Source organism: Electrona antarctica, assembly GCF_951216825.1.
Source record: "Electrona antarctica genome assembly, chromosome: 24".
Classification (NCBI taxonomy): Eukaryota; Metazoa; Chordata; class Actinopteri; order Myctophiformes; family Myctophidae; genus Electrona; species Electrona antarctica.
This window is the reverse complement of record NC_136803.1, coordinates 18,155,439-18,169,844: the sequence shown is the minus strand read 5'-3', so window position 1 is coordinate 18,169,844 and position 14,406 is coordinate 18,155,439. Positions and strand designations below refer to the sequence as shown.

At 44.8% G+C, this 14,406-nt stretch overlaps 1 protein-coding gene across 13 annotated transcripts in view; it reads left to right on the top strand.

The window, feature by feature from the left end:
• Nucleotides 1–4,870, top strand: part of LOC306917352 (fibronectin type III domain-containing protein 4-like) — a 145,208-nt gene extending 140,338 nt beyond the window's left edge. For all 13 annotated transcript variants that reach the window (XM_079495552.1, XM_079495547.1, XM_079495543.1 and 10 more), the window contains 2 exons: nucleotides 1,567–1,739; nucleotides 3,833–4,870. In XM_079495552.1, the coding sequence (XP_079351678.1) occupies nucleotides 1,567–1,739; nucleotides 3,833–3,874 (215 nt within the window). In that variant the 3' untranslated portion in view covers nucleotides 3,875–4,870. The remainder of the gene's footprint in view (nucleotides 1–1,566; nucleotides 1,740–3,832) is intronic.
• Nucleotides 4,871–14,406: the final 9,536 nt, after the last annotated feature.

The following is a 14,406-nucleotide window of genomic DNA, read 5'->3' as shown; positions in this document are numbered from 1 at the left end:
ACGCTAGTATGTCGCAGGGACTTACCCCCAATCCAACCCTTGATGCTGAGTGTCAAGCAGGGAGGCACTGGGTCCCATTTTTAGAGTCTTTGGTATGACCCGGCTGGGGATTGAACCCCGACCTCCCAGTCTCAGGGCGGACACTCTAACCACAAGGCCACTGATCTGGTGTGGGTAGAGGGCAGCTAAACGGCTTCAAGTCCGTACTACTTCCGTGTTGCATAACAGTGCCATCACTGTCGAGTCCTTCTTCACTAGACAGGATTATTATTTCATGTCAACATTCAAGTACAACTATTAGAAGATGAGCCAGGTAAAGTAATCCTCACTCTGCAAGCCTAAACAAAATATTTTCACCGGGGCCTATGACCGTGTCGGTACGCCTGTGAACCAACACACAAATATAAATGGTGTGCAATAGCATTGATTAATGGAGAAAAAAATTCAAATGGAGAGTTACAAAGAGAGAATCAACCAGGTGCTCGATGGAGCGAATTCTGAAGAAAAGGCAGCGATCCGTGCACTCAAAAAGGTATAAAAATGAGGAGAGGGTGGATATAAGATCAAGGTACTTTATTAGAAAAGTTTAAAAAGAAACATGTTTTGACTCGCAAAGGAGTCTTCATCAGGGCAGGTATGATTGAAGAGATGCAGAGATGATTCATACCTGCCCTGATGACGACTCCTTTGCGAGTCGAAACATCTGATTTTATATCCACCCTCTCCTCATTTTTATACTGTAGCTTTTTCGGATCGCCACCTTTTCTTCCGAAAAATGTAGTTAGTTACTTACTTACTTAGGCCTTTAAATTCCCTGAGGAACATAGGCCATTGATGAGGCTCCTCCATCCCCTTCGGTTTTTGTGCCCTCCGCTCCAGTTGTTGCCATGACAGCCCAATGCGCCTTCATCTCCTGTTCTGTGGTTCTTCTCCAAAATTGAGTTAACTGGTTTCTTTTTAGCCTGTGACCCAAAAGATACATTTGAAATCTCCCCAGGACCCAAACTAGTGAAAATAGCAGATGTACAATAAGCCGCTATTGAGAGTCGCGTCGTGAGTTTGTATATCGTCTGTTTTCACTGTTACATAAACATTTGTTTTCTATTTAATGGAAATTATTAGATTTTTCTTTGAGTTCTTGAAATGATAAGAAAAACGTAGGAAACCAAAAAATGAAGGGACCCATAACAATGTGTTACCACCAGCTCAGTGGCCTTGTGGTTAGAGTGTCCGCCCTGAAACTGGGAGGTCGGGGGTTCGATCCCCGGCCGGGTCATACCAAAGCCTCTAAAAATGGGACCCAGTGCCTCCCTGCTTGACACTCGGCATCAAGGGTTGGATTGGGGGTAAGTCCCTGCGACATACTAGCGTCATGTCCAGGGGGTGTACTTGTACATCAAGCTGCCTCACGCTACAGAAACAGGAGATAGGCTCCTGCCCTATGGGCCTCATGGCTCGGCAAGGCTACTTACTATAACAATGTGTCCGCGACCCCACCAACGGGTCCCCCCGCAATTCAGTGTTTGGGGCAACCAGTGACCCATCTCATCTCGTCTCCCCCCTCAGCTGTGATCGCATTGTTCTGCCGTCAGTATGACATCATCAAAGACAACGACGCCGCACACGGCAGCAGCAAGGACAAGAACAAGAGGGCGTCGGTGCGAGTCGCCTCCGTATACCACCACCACTCCTCTAGCTCCTCCCCCATCTACCACAACGGAGCTATACACAGCGGAGGGGTGAGACGCACACATGCATGCACTAACGCACGCACACACGCACGCACACACACCACTCCTCTAGCTCCTCCCCCATCTACCACAACGGAGCTATACACAGCGGAGGGGTGAGACGCACGCACTAACGCACGCACGCATCCCATTTCATGTTTTCAAATGTGTCTCCAAAGACACAGATTCTGCTTGATTATTATTATTTTACCTAATGGGTCCCCAGATTGTTATGAAGCAAACATTATCTGCAGCAGGAGAACATTATCTGCAGCAGGAGAACATTATCTGCAGCAGGAGAACATTATCTGCAGCAGGAGAACATTAGCTGCAGCAGGAGAACATTAGCTGCAGCAGGAGAACATTAGCTGCAGCAGGAGAACATTAGCTGCAGCAGGAGTCCAGTGACTGGCTCATAAGAAAGACTTCAACCCATTTTGACCTGAGATCAGATTCTAAAAACGTCTTCTACATCCTGACAGTTTTCTGAAAAAGCTGTTTCTATGTCAGTCGTTCTTCGAATTTTCAAAAATAGCAGACCTACAAGCTTGTAGATCTGCTATTTTTCAATAGCTAAAGCATAACATAATGCTAACACCAAAAGGGGTTCCCGCTCAAAATGGGTTAATACTAATTTTGCTTAGTAAACGATCACATTGAAGCGGCACTATAGAGCGTTGCAGTCCTGCCCCCTTTCATGACGGCGACAGGCCCAGGAAATTATTCCCCGTTCATTTTCCCCATAGACGTTTTCAAAAAGTATTTATTTAAAGATCTGTAAGCCCCGAACAAAGTCGACTCTGATCGTGACAAATCATGACAACAAACACATGTTTTGTGGCTGAATAAATAATTAGAAGAAAAAAAGGGCAGGGTACAACACTTACGCGTTCAGCTTCCTTGGTCTCAATTGCGCATGTTTCTTTCCTTCCAGGGAGCAACATGGAGTCCACCGTACGGTCTTCGCTTCCTAACCTTATTTAATTAACCTTGGTGACAACAAGGAAGAGAAATCCAGCCGCTCATGGCGCGACGCCATTGTCCACAGCATTGCATTGGAGAGAGATTATACCCAGCGAGACTTATTTTAATTATTATTATTATTATTCTATAGACACTTAGACACCATAACAACACTGAATAGACCTTTTGTGAGGATTCCTCGTTTAATTTGGTAATTTGGTTCCACAATTTTTAATATCCTTGATTTAGTTTTTTATGTGATTGAGTCACAGTCACGGCCATTCATGCGATTAATTGTTTTAATCATTTGAAAGCCCTAGAAATGTACCTTTAATCACAGAGGATTTATTGAAACATCTTAGTCATCAGAGCGCTTCAGCCTATGATGAATTGCCTTTTGTGATCATTTGTATTTCTCACACACACACACACACACACACACACACACACACACACACACACACACACACACACACACACACACACACACACACACACACACACATTTAGTCAAATACAATTTCAAGGTGCCAATTATTTTGTATACGAGTTCATGGTGAATATCTGACTTTTACCTGTAACAGAGTATTTCCACATTGCAGTATGGACACTTTTACTTAAAGGAGCATTCGGTGATTTGGGTGATTTGGAAAACCACCCAGTCCGCCCCGGTAACAAAATGTGCACATGCACGCTCTACAGTGGGGGGAAGTGCAACAGGCCAACAGCATGTGCACCAAGGCCCGCCCCCACTCGATCATGATTGGAGGAAGGACCCTCTCATCCTGATTGGATGAAGGCTTTGCCACCCGCCACCAAAACTGAAACTAGGGTTTTTTGACCCCAGGGGCTCACTGGGGACAGGGAGGAACTCCTTATTCAGCACACTCTATAGTAGGGAGGATTATCCAGAAAAAAAGAAAAAATAAGTGATATTTGAATTAAGTCAAATCACTGAATATACCTTTTAAGCAAAATATAACTAATTTACCCACCGCACTGTTGCTATCTCTTATATATATTTTTTTTGTGTCATCTCTACCTTTTGTTCTTCCCTTTGATTCTCTCTCTCTTCTCTCTCTCTCTCTCTCTCTCTCTCTCTCTCTCTCTCTCTCTCTCTCTCTCTCTCTCACACACAGCTTCAAAGAGCCTCCTCTTCCGTCAGCATCATCAGGGTCTGAGAGGGAGGGACGCCTGCTTTTGAGAGCCCTCCCTCGGGGTCACGTGGGGGGGGGTGGTGGAGGGGTGAGTTGAGATGAACGCTATGACGGCCTGAAGAGCAACTGCTGCAACGGCTTCTACTGTGTGGAAGAGTGTCTTTGGTTGAGGGCGAGGAGGTGAGAGCAGGGACCTTTACAGAACACATGGATGCGATATGACTTAACATAACCCCCTCAAAAGTGACTGTGGGTGGAGAAAACGGTGATCTGCTGTCCTCCCGTGGCAGAAGAACGCTCATGCTGTGTTGGAATCGGAGACACATACTGCCCTCCAGTGGCGAAAGACTGTTATAGCAGCCATGCTGAGACTTAATTTCCACACAGATTGAACTGTGGTCGTTCTTTCTCGTTGAACTGGGAGTGATTTGAAAGTGAATGTGTTTCGACTGATGAGTCTAGGTACAGACATAACGTGTAGATCTGTCAGCATGTAGATAAAAAAAACCTACCGCCTGTTGAATTCTGTCACGAGCTACGGTTCCATCCGAATATTTAATATAACACATCTCTGGTCTTTCTAAATCTTGCAAAAAAAACAATGACTGCACTGAAGCAAGTAAACAAACATTCAGGAAAGTTGGGACTTAATTACTATTGGGCAAAATCTTTGTATATTTCACCCTTTCCATCGCAATGTAGCGCATCATTTTTCATGACCACCAGTGGTCTTTGAGGGGGTTCCAGGTGGCCCCCAGCTAAACTATGGAGAGTTGGTAACCAAATTAACCCTTATAAATTCAGGCAACATGCAATGTTTCCACCCCAGACCTTTTGAGGAAAGCTTATCAGCATTACCCATTCATTCCACGTGAAGCCACTCTTATCCAATCTTTAGACTTGGTTCCAACTGTACACTAAAGGTGGTTGCACACTGGACGCGTTTTTCGGAAAACCGACGGAAAAGCGCTAACTGTTAAGTCTGCAGGGGTTCTGGACCTGGGGGTCGACAAATTATTTTGGGGGTCCCCAGATTATTTAAAAAAACAAACGAAAAAAGAATTGCAAAACTGAATGGCTGGAAAATGGAAATTAAGCGTTTAGACAGTACACATAGTACATGCATAAACTTTCCTTAATGATTATATCTGGTTTCAGTATTTATTTATCATGTATTATACCTATTATTAAGGTTATTGTGCCAAACACATTGACACTCTTCTGGACAATACTTATGCACAGAGAGAAAAACAAACTCACCCCTGTCTCCCAGCTACTAATTAACCCATTTAGACCTGAACTCGATTCTACAAAATATCTTCTAAATCATGACAGTTTTCTGAAGGAAAAAAAAACATGTTTCTATGTCAGTGTGTCTGTCAAGGACCCCAAAAATGTTATGTATTCGGCCTCCGACCCCCATCTCAAAATATGTTGTTCCAGGGACCCCCCCCCCCCCCCCAGAAGCAAAGATTTGAGTTAAAAATGTTTGCTCTGAAAGAATATACATTCCAAATTTGCGCCACATTTTCACGATTTTTCAAAAATAGCAGATCTACAAGCTCATAGCGCGGCATTCGGTGCCGCGCTATGAGCTTGTAGATCTGCTATTTTTCAATAGCTAAAGTATAACATAATGCTTAAAAAACGCTTCCCGCACCAGTTTAAAAGTAGAAGAACCATGACACCCGCAGAACGAGGTGGGTGTTTTTTTTTCTCCAAAAGCTCAATAAATTCTAAACTATACGCAGCCAAGCGTGACGTCGTGCACTGCCTTTTATAAAGCCAAGAAGCTGCTCTGTCTGTCTATAGAAGTGCTGATGGATTTACGGCCCTCATGAATTCAGGACGCATGCCGGGTCGAGATCGACTCGACGATGGGAGAGAAACGACTTCAAAAGCACTCGTCAATCGCCAACACAGTGGGCACCTGTCTGCAATATCCTTGACGATGAGGCTTCTATTGCTGCCGACTGTCCAGACCCTTGATACGTGCGTCACCATCCACATCCAGCCAGCGGAAGTCTAATCAGCCGTCTCAAAAAGCTCAGCCAGGTATACGATTCACAGAGAGCCCCTTTCCACTGGTTGGTTCCCAATGGGAACCGGTTCAGTTCTTTTTGGTTCTTAGTCCATGAGCCAGAGCTCCAAACTTGGTAGGAAAAACTAGACCTATATTAAATTGTCTATAGGATCAATACAAGTAAATTAATACATGATAACCCTTCCACAGTAGTAGCTTTTTCATATTTTCGATTATTTTGCATATTTTCCTACATAATGACTCATTTGCATATTTAAAAATGTAAAATTTGTAATACAATAAATCATTGTGTTCGTGTAAGTACTCAACTTTGGACGTTTCATGGTGATAACAATCTAATATAGGTATGGTTTTGCACACTCAATTCATAATTAACATTCCAATTTTGGAACTCTGGCTCATGGACTAAAAACCAAAAAGAACTGAACTGGTTCCCATTGGGAACTAACCGGTGGAAAAGGGGCCAGAGAGCTATACCTCTGCAAAGGAGGCAGTTTTTACCTGTCTGTCCACCATTGCCGAATGTGTGGAAGTATAGCAATGCGCTCTTCACAGGGGTCATCACCATGTTGTCTCTGAGAGTGTTCAAATGGAACCAAATGCATTTGGTTCCATTTGAACACTTTCAGAGTTAAGGGGGTCTGTGCAAATACAACATTTGAGAACCACTAGTACTAGTTGGACTCCTAATGTGCCATAGTGTCATAATACATAAGTGTCGTACTTATTCTGAAGAAAACCTGGAGATTGACCTTCAGTAAGTGATGATTATGATCAAAATAAGAACAATATAATTGTGTGTAAAACAGAAAATCTAAAATGTTGCCACGGACAAGACCACGTCTTTGCCACGGACCTGTACGGACATGTTGGTGACCCCTGGCCCTTCGTTAGTAGAGAGACACTCAACGATCGACAAGAAAAAAACAGTGATTAATCTGTGTGTGGGAATAACGGCTCCTTGCAGTGACTCGCAACGTACAACGGACAAAGGCCAGACATTCCTTCCGGAGTCCCAGGGTGGCTTCAGGGAGAAAAGAAGCACTGTAGATAATATTAATCTCCACTCTATGCAGCTAGACAGCTGCAGCCTACGTTTTTTGAGAACAGAGCGACAGAACATCTTTTTAATTGCGTTGGTGGACCTCTCACAAAGGCCTTCGACGCAGGGCAGGCCGAAAAGCAAAAGACAAAATGCGTCCTATGTTGGGCTTCACAGCCTCCTAAGGAAGTAGGAGTCTAGTCTGTTTAGCTGACGACTCTTCTGCAGAGCGGTCTGGCCCTAAGCACTGGGTGGGCGTTTTGCAGAAACCAATATGTGGGAAGAGCCAATCGGCGTCTGTCAATCACAGGGCCCTGAGTGTCGGCTCTCTGATTGGCTCTACCACTTTTTTTTTTTTTTTCTGGCGACACTCACCGCAAACCGGGTGCCAAGTATGGGCTAGTAATGGGATAGTTCCAATGTTTGGAACTATCCCATTGAGATAGGTCCAATACTCCCATGTTACAATGGGAGTCATAGTATTCATACTAGTATTCATACTAATACTATTCCACTCTGGTTTCTGCAAAACGCCCATCACACATCAATTGGGGCCAGACCGGTCTGCAGAAGACACACAAGATAATGTGAATTCACTGTGTGTGTGTGTGTGTGTGTGTGTGTGTGTGTGTGTGTGTGTGTGTGTGTGTGTGTGTGTGTGTGTGTGTGTGTGTGTGTGTGTGTGTGTGTGTGTGTGTGTGTGTGTGTGTGTGTGTGTGTGTGTGTGTGTGTGTGTGTGTGTGTGTGTGTGTGTGTCTAAATGTCACATTTTGTCATCACCTCATATTGTAGGCTATATGTGCTGCCATTCCTAATAGTGCCACTAGCTGTACTGATCACATACTAACATGTACATGAATGTACCATAATGTAATATGAACTTGTAGATAATGTGGAAAACGTATGCGTTTAAAAATATGATTATTAGGTATAGATTGGATCAATGATGTGGTTTATTTATACAAAAAGTAACAAAATGTGTTTGTATGAAGGGCTTACGAAAGGAGAACATCTAGATTGTAAAATCGATAAGTTACTAATACACATACTTTGATGTAACTGTGGCTTGTGGTGTGACACTTTTGAGGGGGGAAACTTGACATGGAGCCCGGATGAGAGACTGCATGAGATGAGATGAGATGAGATGAGATTCAATTTATTGTCAATGTACAGTACAAGTACAGCACAGCGAAAAGTATTTTCGCATCTCACCAATAGTGCAAACATGTCAGTAAGGAGGAGGATACATTAATTACAGTAGTACAGTAGTAACAGTAGATATGGGCTGAGCAGTAGTCATTTAAATAAATAAGGATATGAGAAGGAAGAGAAAAAATCTGTCCATATTGCACGTAGCCCTTATTGCAGAGGTCAGAGGCTGTACAGTTTCCGTACCAGACCGTGGTGCAGTACGTGAGGATGCTCTCGATGGCACAGCGGTAGAAATTCCCCAGTATCTGAGGAGATAGGTGTGCTTTCCTCAGTCTCCTAAAAAAGAAGAGACGCTGGTGGGCCTTCTTGACCAGAGACGCGGTGTTGAGGGTCCAGGAGAGGTCCTCAGAGATGTGGACCCCCAGGAATCTAAAGTTGGGGACCCCTTCGACCTCCGCTCCGTTGATGTGAATGGGAGGGTGAGTGACAGCCCTAGTCCTCCTGAAGTCCACTATGAGCTCCTTGGTCTTCTTGGTGTTCAACGCCATGTTGTTATCGGCACACCACGACGCCAGATGCTGGATCTCCTCCCTGTAGGTCGTCTCATCGTTATTTTTTATGAGACCCACCACCGTTGTGTCATCAGCGAACTTGATGATGGTATTGGTGCCGTGCATAGGGGTGCAGTCGTGGGTGAAGAGGGAGTAGAGAAGTGGGCTCAGCACACAGCCTTGTGGGACACCAGTGCTCAGGGTTAGGGTGGAGGAGGTGAGGTTGCCTATCCTAACAGACTGGGGCCTGTCCGTGTGGAAGTCGAGGATCCAGTTACAGATGGAGGGAGTGATGTCCAGGTCCTTGGTTGCCACAAGGTCACCAAGCTTAGTGATGAGTTTGGATGGGATGATAGTGTTGAATGCCGAACTGAAGTCGATAAACAGCATCCGTACGTGAGTGTTGCTCTTGTCCAGGTGAGTGAGTGCACAGTGTAGGGCGGAGGAGATGGCGTCATCAGTGCCCCTGTTCTCTCGATAGGCAAATTGATGCCTGTCGAGGGATGGAAAGAGGCCAGCTTTGAGGTGAGCCAGGACCAGCCTCTCGAAACACTTCATGATCGTGGAAGTGAGTGTGACAGGTTGAAAGTCGTTAAAGCACTTCGCAGAGGAGTGTTTCGGCACAGGCACGATGGAGGTGGACTTAAAACACGCTGATTTATGTTTGTATTGTTGCTGTCGGAGTTTGGCGGAATGTCCAAAACGCTTACTTTTGTTCAGGATGCAAAAGTAGAAAATACAGCAGATCTACAAACTCAAAACATTTCATTGTGATGTTCACGGTTTCTGCCCAACAGCAACAATATGGTGTTTCGGAGGGTTTTTCAGTGCATTTCACTAGACTGCACTGCTCCGTTGTGATTGAATTTCACTCCCTCTGAAGTAGTGCAGGACCAATCGGGGCCCAGTATGCAAATATCCCCCGAAGTCGCTGGCTCGGGCGCCCTAGCGAAATCATTCGAGCACGCATGCCCTGGGCTACATTTGTGTAACATTTGGCGCTTTTTAATAGACAAATTGGCGCAAAACATCCCTATGCTCCTCTAGCCTGGCGCAGCCACACTTCACCCGCCCCTATTGCATATGCATATGCCCCGAGGCGGAGCGCAGTGGTATATTAGTATCGCAACGCGAGGCTAATGCTCCTCCACTAGGCTAATATTTCACATTCATACACCAACCTGCTCATCAGGAGTAAGGGGTTCAGAGTCTCGCTCAAGGACACTTTTAGCTGCTTTCCTCTACAAGAAGTATGTTGGGAAGAAAAAGTGGGTAAAAATGAGGAGAGGGTGGATATAAAATCAAGGTACTTTATTAGAAAAGTTAAAAAAAGCCAACATGTTTCGAGACCTGCCCTATGATGCCTGCCCTGATGAAGACTCCTTTGCGAGTCGAAACATGTTGGCTTTTTTATTTCTTTATATATATAATCTTTATCCCTCGATTTTGTAACCCATTTTTCACCCCTGTGTCAATAATGTAATGTGATCCTGGGCTCTACACACCCTCCGCCAACCTGGGGAGAGCAACGGACTTGAACTTCATGCTTCCTTCATGCATGAGTGTCCAAGTCGCTCCTTTTCACCTGACAGGGGGGAGTTTCCTTGGTTGGACGTAGCGCGTGGAAGGAACACGTTATTCCAACCAGTTCCTTATCCCTCCATCAGGCGCCCCGGCTGGCCAGGGGGAGGCAGTTTAGAGACCAGGATTACTGCATGTTTTTTGTGTGGGTACCTACCTACCCTAGAGGACACGGGGAGAACATGCAAACTCCACACAGAAAGGCCCTTTCGCCAACCCCGCCTCGGGTATGGGCACTGATGACGCGGAGGAGAGGACATGCCGCCAGCGCCCACAGCGTCCAGAGCGGGAATCGAACCCAGGACCTTCTAGCTGTGAGGCGACAGCACTACGAACTGTGCCACCAACATGTTGGCTTTTTAAACTTTTCTAATTTTGATTGCTCGGATCGCCGCCTTTTCTTCAGTATTCCAGTCCCATTGATCTTTGAAGCACCAGCCCTACTTTTCTTTTTTTTTCCGCACCTCCATCGAGCACCTGTTTTTTTTGTTGTTTTTTTTTTCGCTTTGCAAGAACTATGTTGTGTTTAACATATTTCACAGGTTCTGGCCTGGGTTTGTTTCCATAAATGCTGCGGCTCTGTTTTCCGCTATACGGTTCTCACAACCTACTGTAATTCCGGGCCTGCCCAGGAGGTTGTACTACTACTAACCATGAGGACGGTAGGTGGTCCTGGCTATCGCTCCGGTTCAGTCTCTATCCTTTTTATATACTCTATGGGACAAACTCACTGATACTGGAACAAGATGAACTGTACATGTAGATTGCAGACAGCAGAGGGCACCAAAGGCCTGTATTTCAATACTGTATCAATACTGCTGCAATGTAGAAATAATCTGTTACAAGTAAAAGTCCAGAATTCAAAATGGGCCAATTTTATATTTTTTACTATTTTGGCCTACACACTCTTATTGAAATAGAAAAAAGGGGCAGGATCAGCATAATCCTTTACAATTAGGACTTTGGAAATTTTACAAGAGGTTGCCAGTGTCAAGAGGAGCTGACTTTAGGAAAAAAATAAAATAATATATATATCCCCCAAAAATGACTCTGGCCATTAGTTTAAGAAGTTGATGATGTCATCCTTCCTTGACTCACTCCCAATCTTCCGCCGTAGCCTGAAAACTCACCTCTTCAGACGCCATCTTAGCCTGTAGCACTTGCCCTAACCTCGCCCTCGAAGACCTTCCAGCAAAGGCTCATTTTATGTAACTTAGAGAGCATTTTATGTAGACACACTCTTTAATGTATATATAGTATATACGTAGACCGCAGGTCGCATTTACTATGAAAATGTCCATTTCCCGTCAGTCACTTATCCCCATAGATAGTCTCATGACATCATCAGGGATGGAGATCTAACCACATCAAACCCTGTACGTCTCAAGACACGCTCCATATATGGCCAGTACAGAATTAATTCCATATGTTGATCTGACCCCCCATGCCAAAGCGCCAGCGCTCACCCAGCAGTCTGCTGTCGCCTAGGCGCATGCGTGCACGCCTGAGAAGTGACATCGCCCTTTAGGGCAAGGTCAGTGATGCCGGTCAGACAACACTGCAGCCAGATCGCACTGCTGTAGTGAGAGGCAGCTAATTTATTCGCTCTGCAGAGCTCACCTTCCAGCAACTAGCATTTGGAAGTCTGCTTGTGTCTCTTCCAAACTACCGGTGTTTCCTTGACTGAATTGAACTCGAAGCTGGGCCGAATGATGCTTGTGAGAAACTGTCAGTGGCACCTAAGTGCCGACTTTAGGACGCTTCCCGACCTCGGTCCGGAACCTCGAATGACGTCACATTGTAGTCTCTACAGAACCGAACCGACACAGTATGAGTCTTTTAGTCTTGGTCTGCAATGTTAATTTTGCCAGAAAATATTTAGTTTTAGTCCTTTGGCACTAGTATGTCTGAGAGGTCATTGACCATCATCATCCATCACCATTCTATCATCTCAGAATTTTGACATTGAAACATTTTCTAAATGGGAATTTAAGCACATGCTACTTGTGTCTCATTTTACTTCAGTCATGCTAGTGTTGAATAACACACCATTTAGTCTTCGCACTATTTACTTGCGCAAGCAGAGCGCGCAAGTAATGTTGTTTGTCCGGTGCTCCGATGCGTATGTCCGTGGCTGTGTATGACGTAATGATTAATTTGTGCTTGATATGGTATTGGTTTCAGATTACATACGTGTAATACCCCTATGTATACATAGGGGCATTACCTTTAATCCACCCAAGTGACCCAACACTGAAACATATCATTATTACTTACAAATGACACATATACATAGAGGCATTTTCTTCAACTTACAAATTACATATACATGTATATATGTAATCTGAAACCTATCTTTATTACGTCACCATTGCGAGCCAGAGATTTGAAAGTTCATAGCGGTTGACAGTACTTGCGCGCTCTGCTTGCGCACTAATAGGTAATTTATGGCCTACTTGTGTGCAAAGTGTGCAGCCATCACACACACAGCTCCGTAAGTGAGTGGTTTCACCACTCAAAAACGATTGAATGATGGTATGGCATACATGGGCAACTGGCGTCCCAGGGGCCACATGCGGCCCCCACCTTCACTTAATGTGGCCTTCAGGTTAATATCACAATAGTGATATATTATTGATTTCTGCGGCTACCGGGGTCTCCACAGGCAGACGGGTAAGAAGTCATTCTCATATCATTCTCATGGGGGTTTAGGGGGGAAAGCGCCATAGCCTCAGAGCCCAACGGTCATTTACCATGCAGTGGTACGGTGTTCCTGTGAGGTGAGAAACAACAATTACTAACTTCATCATATAATGTGGAATTGTGTTGTGAGGGATGTGGTTTGGTCTTACTGAGCGCCGCGCACCAGCCTGCCTCCCCGGGAGAGTCTCTGAGGGAAATGAGGAGGACAGAGGCCTTTATACTGCCTGGGCGTTGTCCCACAGGTGGCGTTGATTTGGTCCATGAAGAGGTAATTAGCGTCCTTCGAGGACTAGGCCGAGTTGACCACGCTTCATTCCGCCTCTTTTTCCCTCTCTCTCTCCGGGTTGGTCTACCCGTGGCGCACGGTCCCGGACTGAGATGCCACATGTTATAATATGGAGGAAATACTTGACATCACTAAACAAAATATTACATTTTGTCTAGAAGTTTGTTTTTGTTTCTATTCATTGAATTGTCAAATGTATGATGGGATTAATTGTATCCATGGCTGTAGATTAATTGTATACATGGCCGGAGTGGTATATTAGAATGGGACGGTCCTATCCAGAGTAGTATAGTAAGAGAGTGGCGACACTAGCGTTGACTCCCATTGTAACAATGCGGAAGTTCTCATATCAATGGGATAGGAGCAATGTTTGGAACTATAGCCAATAGGCACTCGCTTTACGGCGAGATCTAAGCGTGTCGCTACTCTCCTACTCTACACTCTGGTCCTATCTATCCTACTGTTACTGTATCTCAGCTGTCATGGTGTGTGTCATGGTTTCAGAGGTGGTCGGAGCATGAGAGACAGACAGCAGCTGTTCTGCCAGGCCATGGAGGGGACAGAGAACCCTGAGCTCGTCCATAAACTCCAATAAAGTACGTACAAAGAGTCATTCTGAATGTCACTTCAATGTTAGGAAGGGACTCGTGGACAAGAGATCCAGTATAAGTCATTTTACACTTGGTTGCATGCTGTTAATAGCCGATCTACAAGCTCACAACACGTCGCGAGCTTGTATATCAGATATTTTCAGCAAGTGGAAAATAGTTATTACGACGGCATCAAGGCTTATGATCTTATGATATTTAGTCGGCTAAAACTAGACTAACACTAAAACATTCCAGGTTACTAAAATGTGACAAACTAAATGAAAACAAATCCTGGTCTCTAAACTACCTGATGGAGGGGAAAGGAACTGGTTGGAATAACGTGTTCCTTCCACGTGCTACGTCCGGCCGGTGAAACTCTCCCCTGTCAGGTGAAATGAAGCAGCTTGGACTCCTCATGCATAAAAGGAAGCATGAGGTCAGCCCGCTGCCTCCCCAGGTTGGCAGAGGAAGTGTAGCGCCCAGTAATACATTAGATAATTGACACTGGGTGAAAAAATGGGTTTCAAATTCGTGTGATAAAAAATGAAGGAAAAAAAAATAGACTGACTAAAACTAAAAATCAACACTGGTCACATGCCAGACTTGA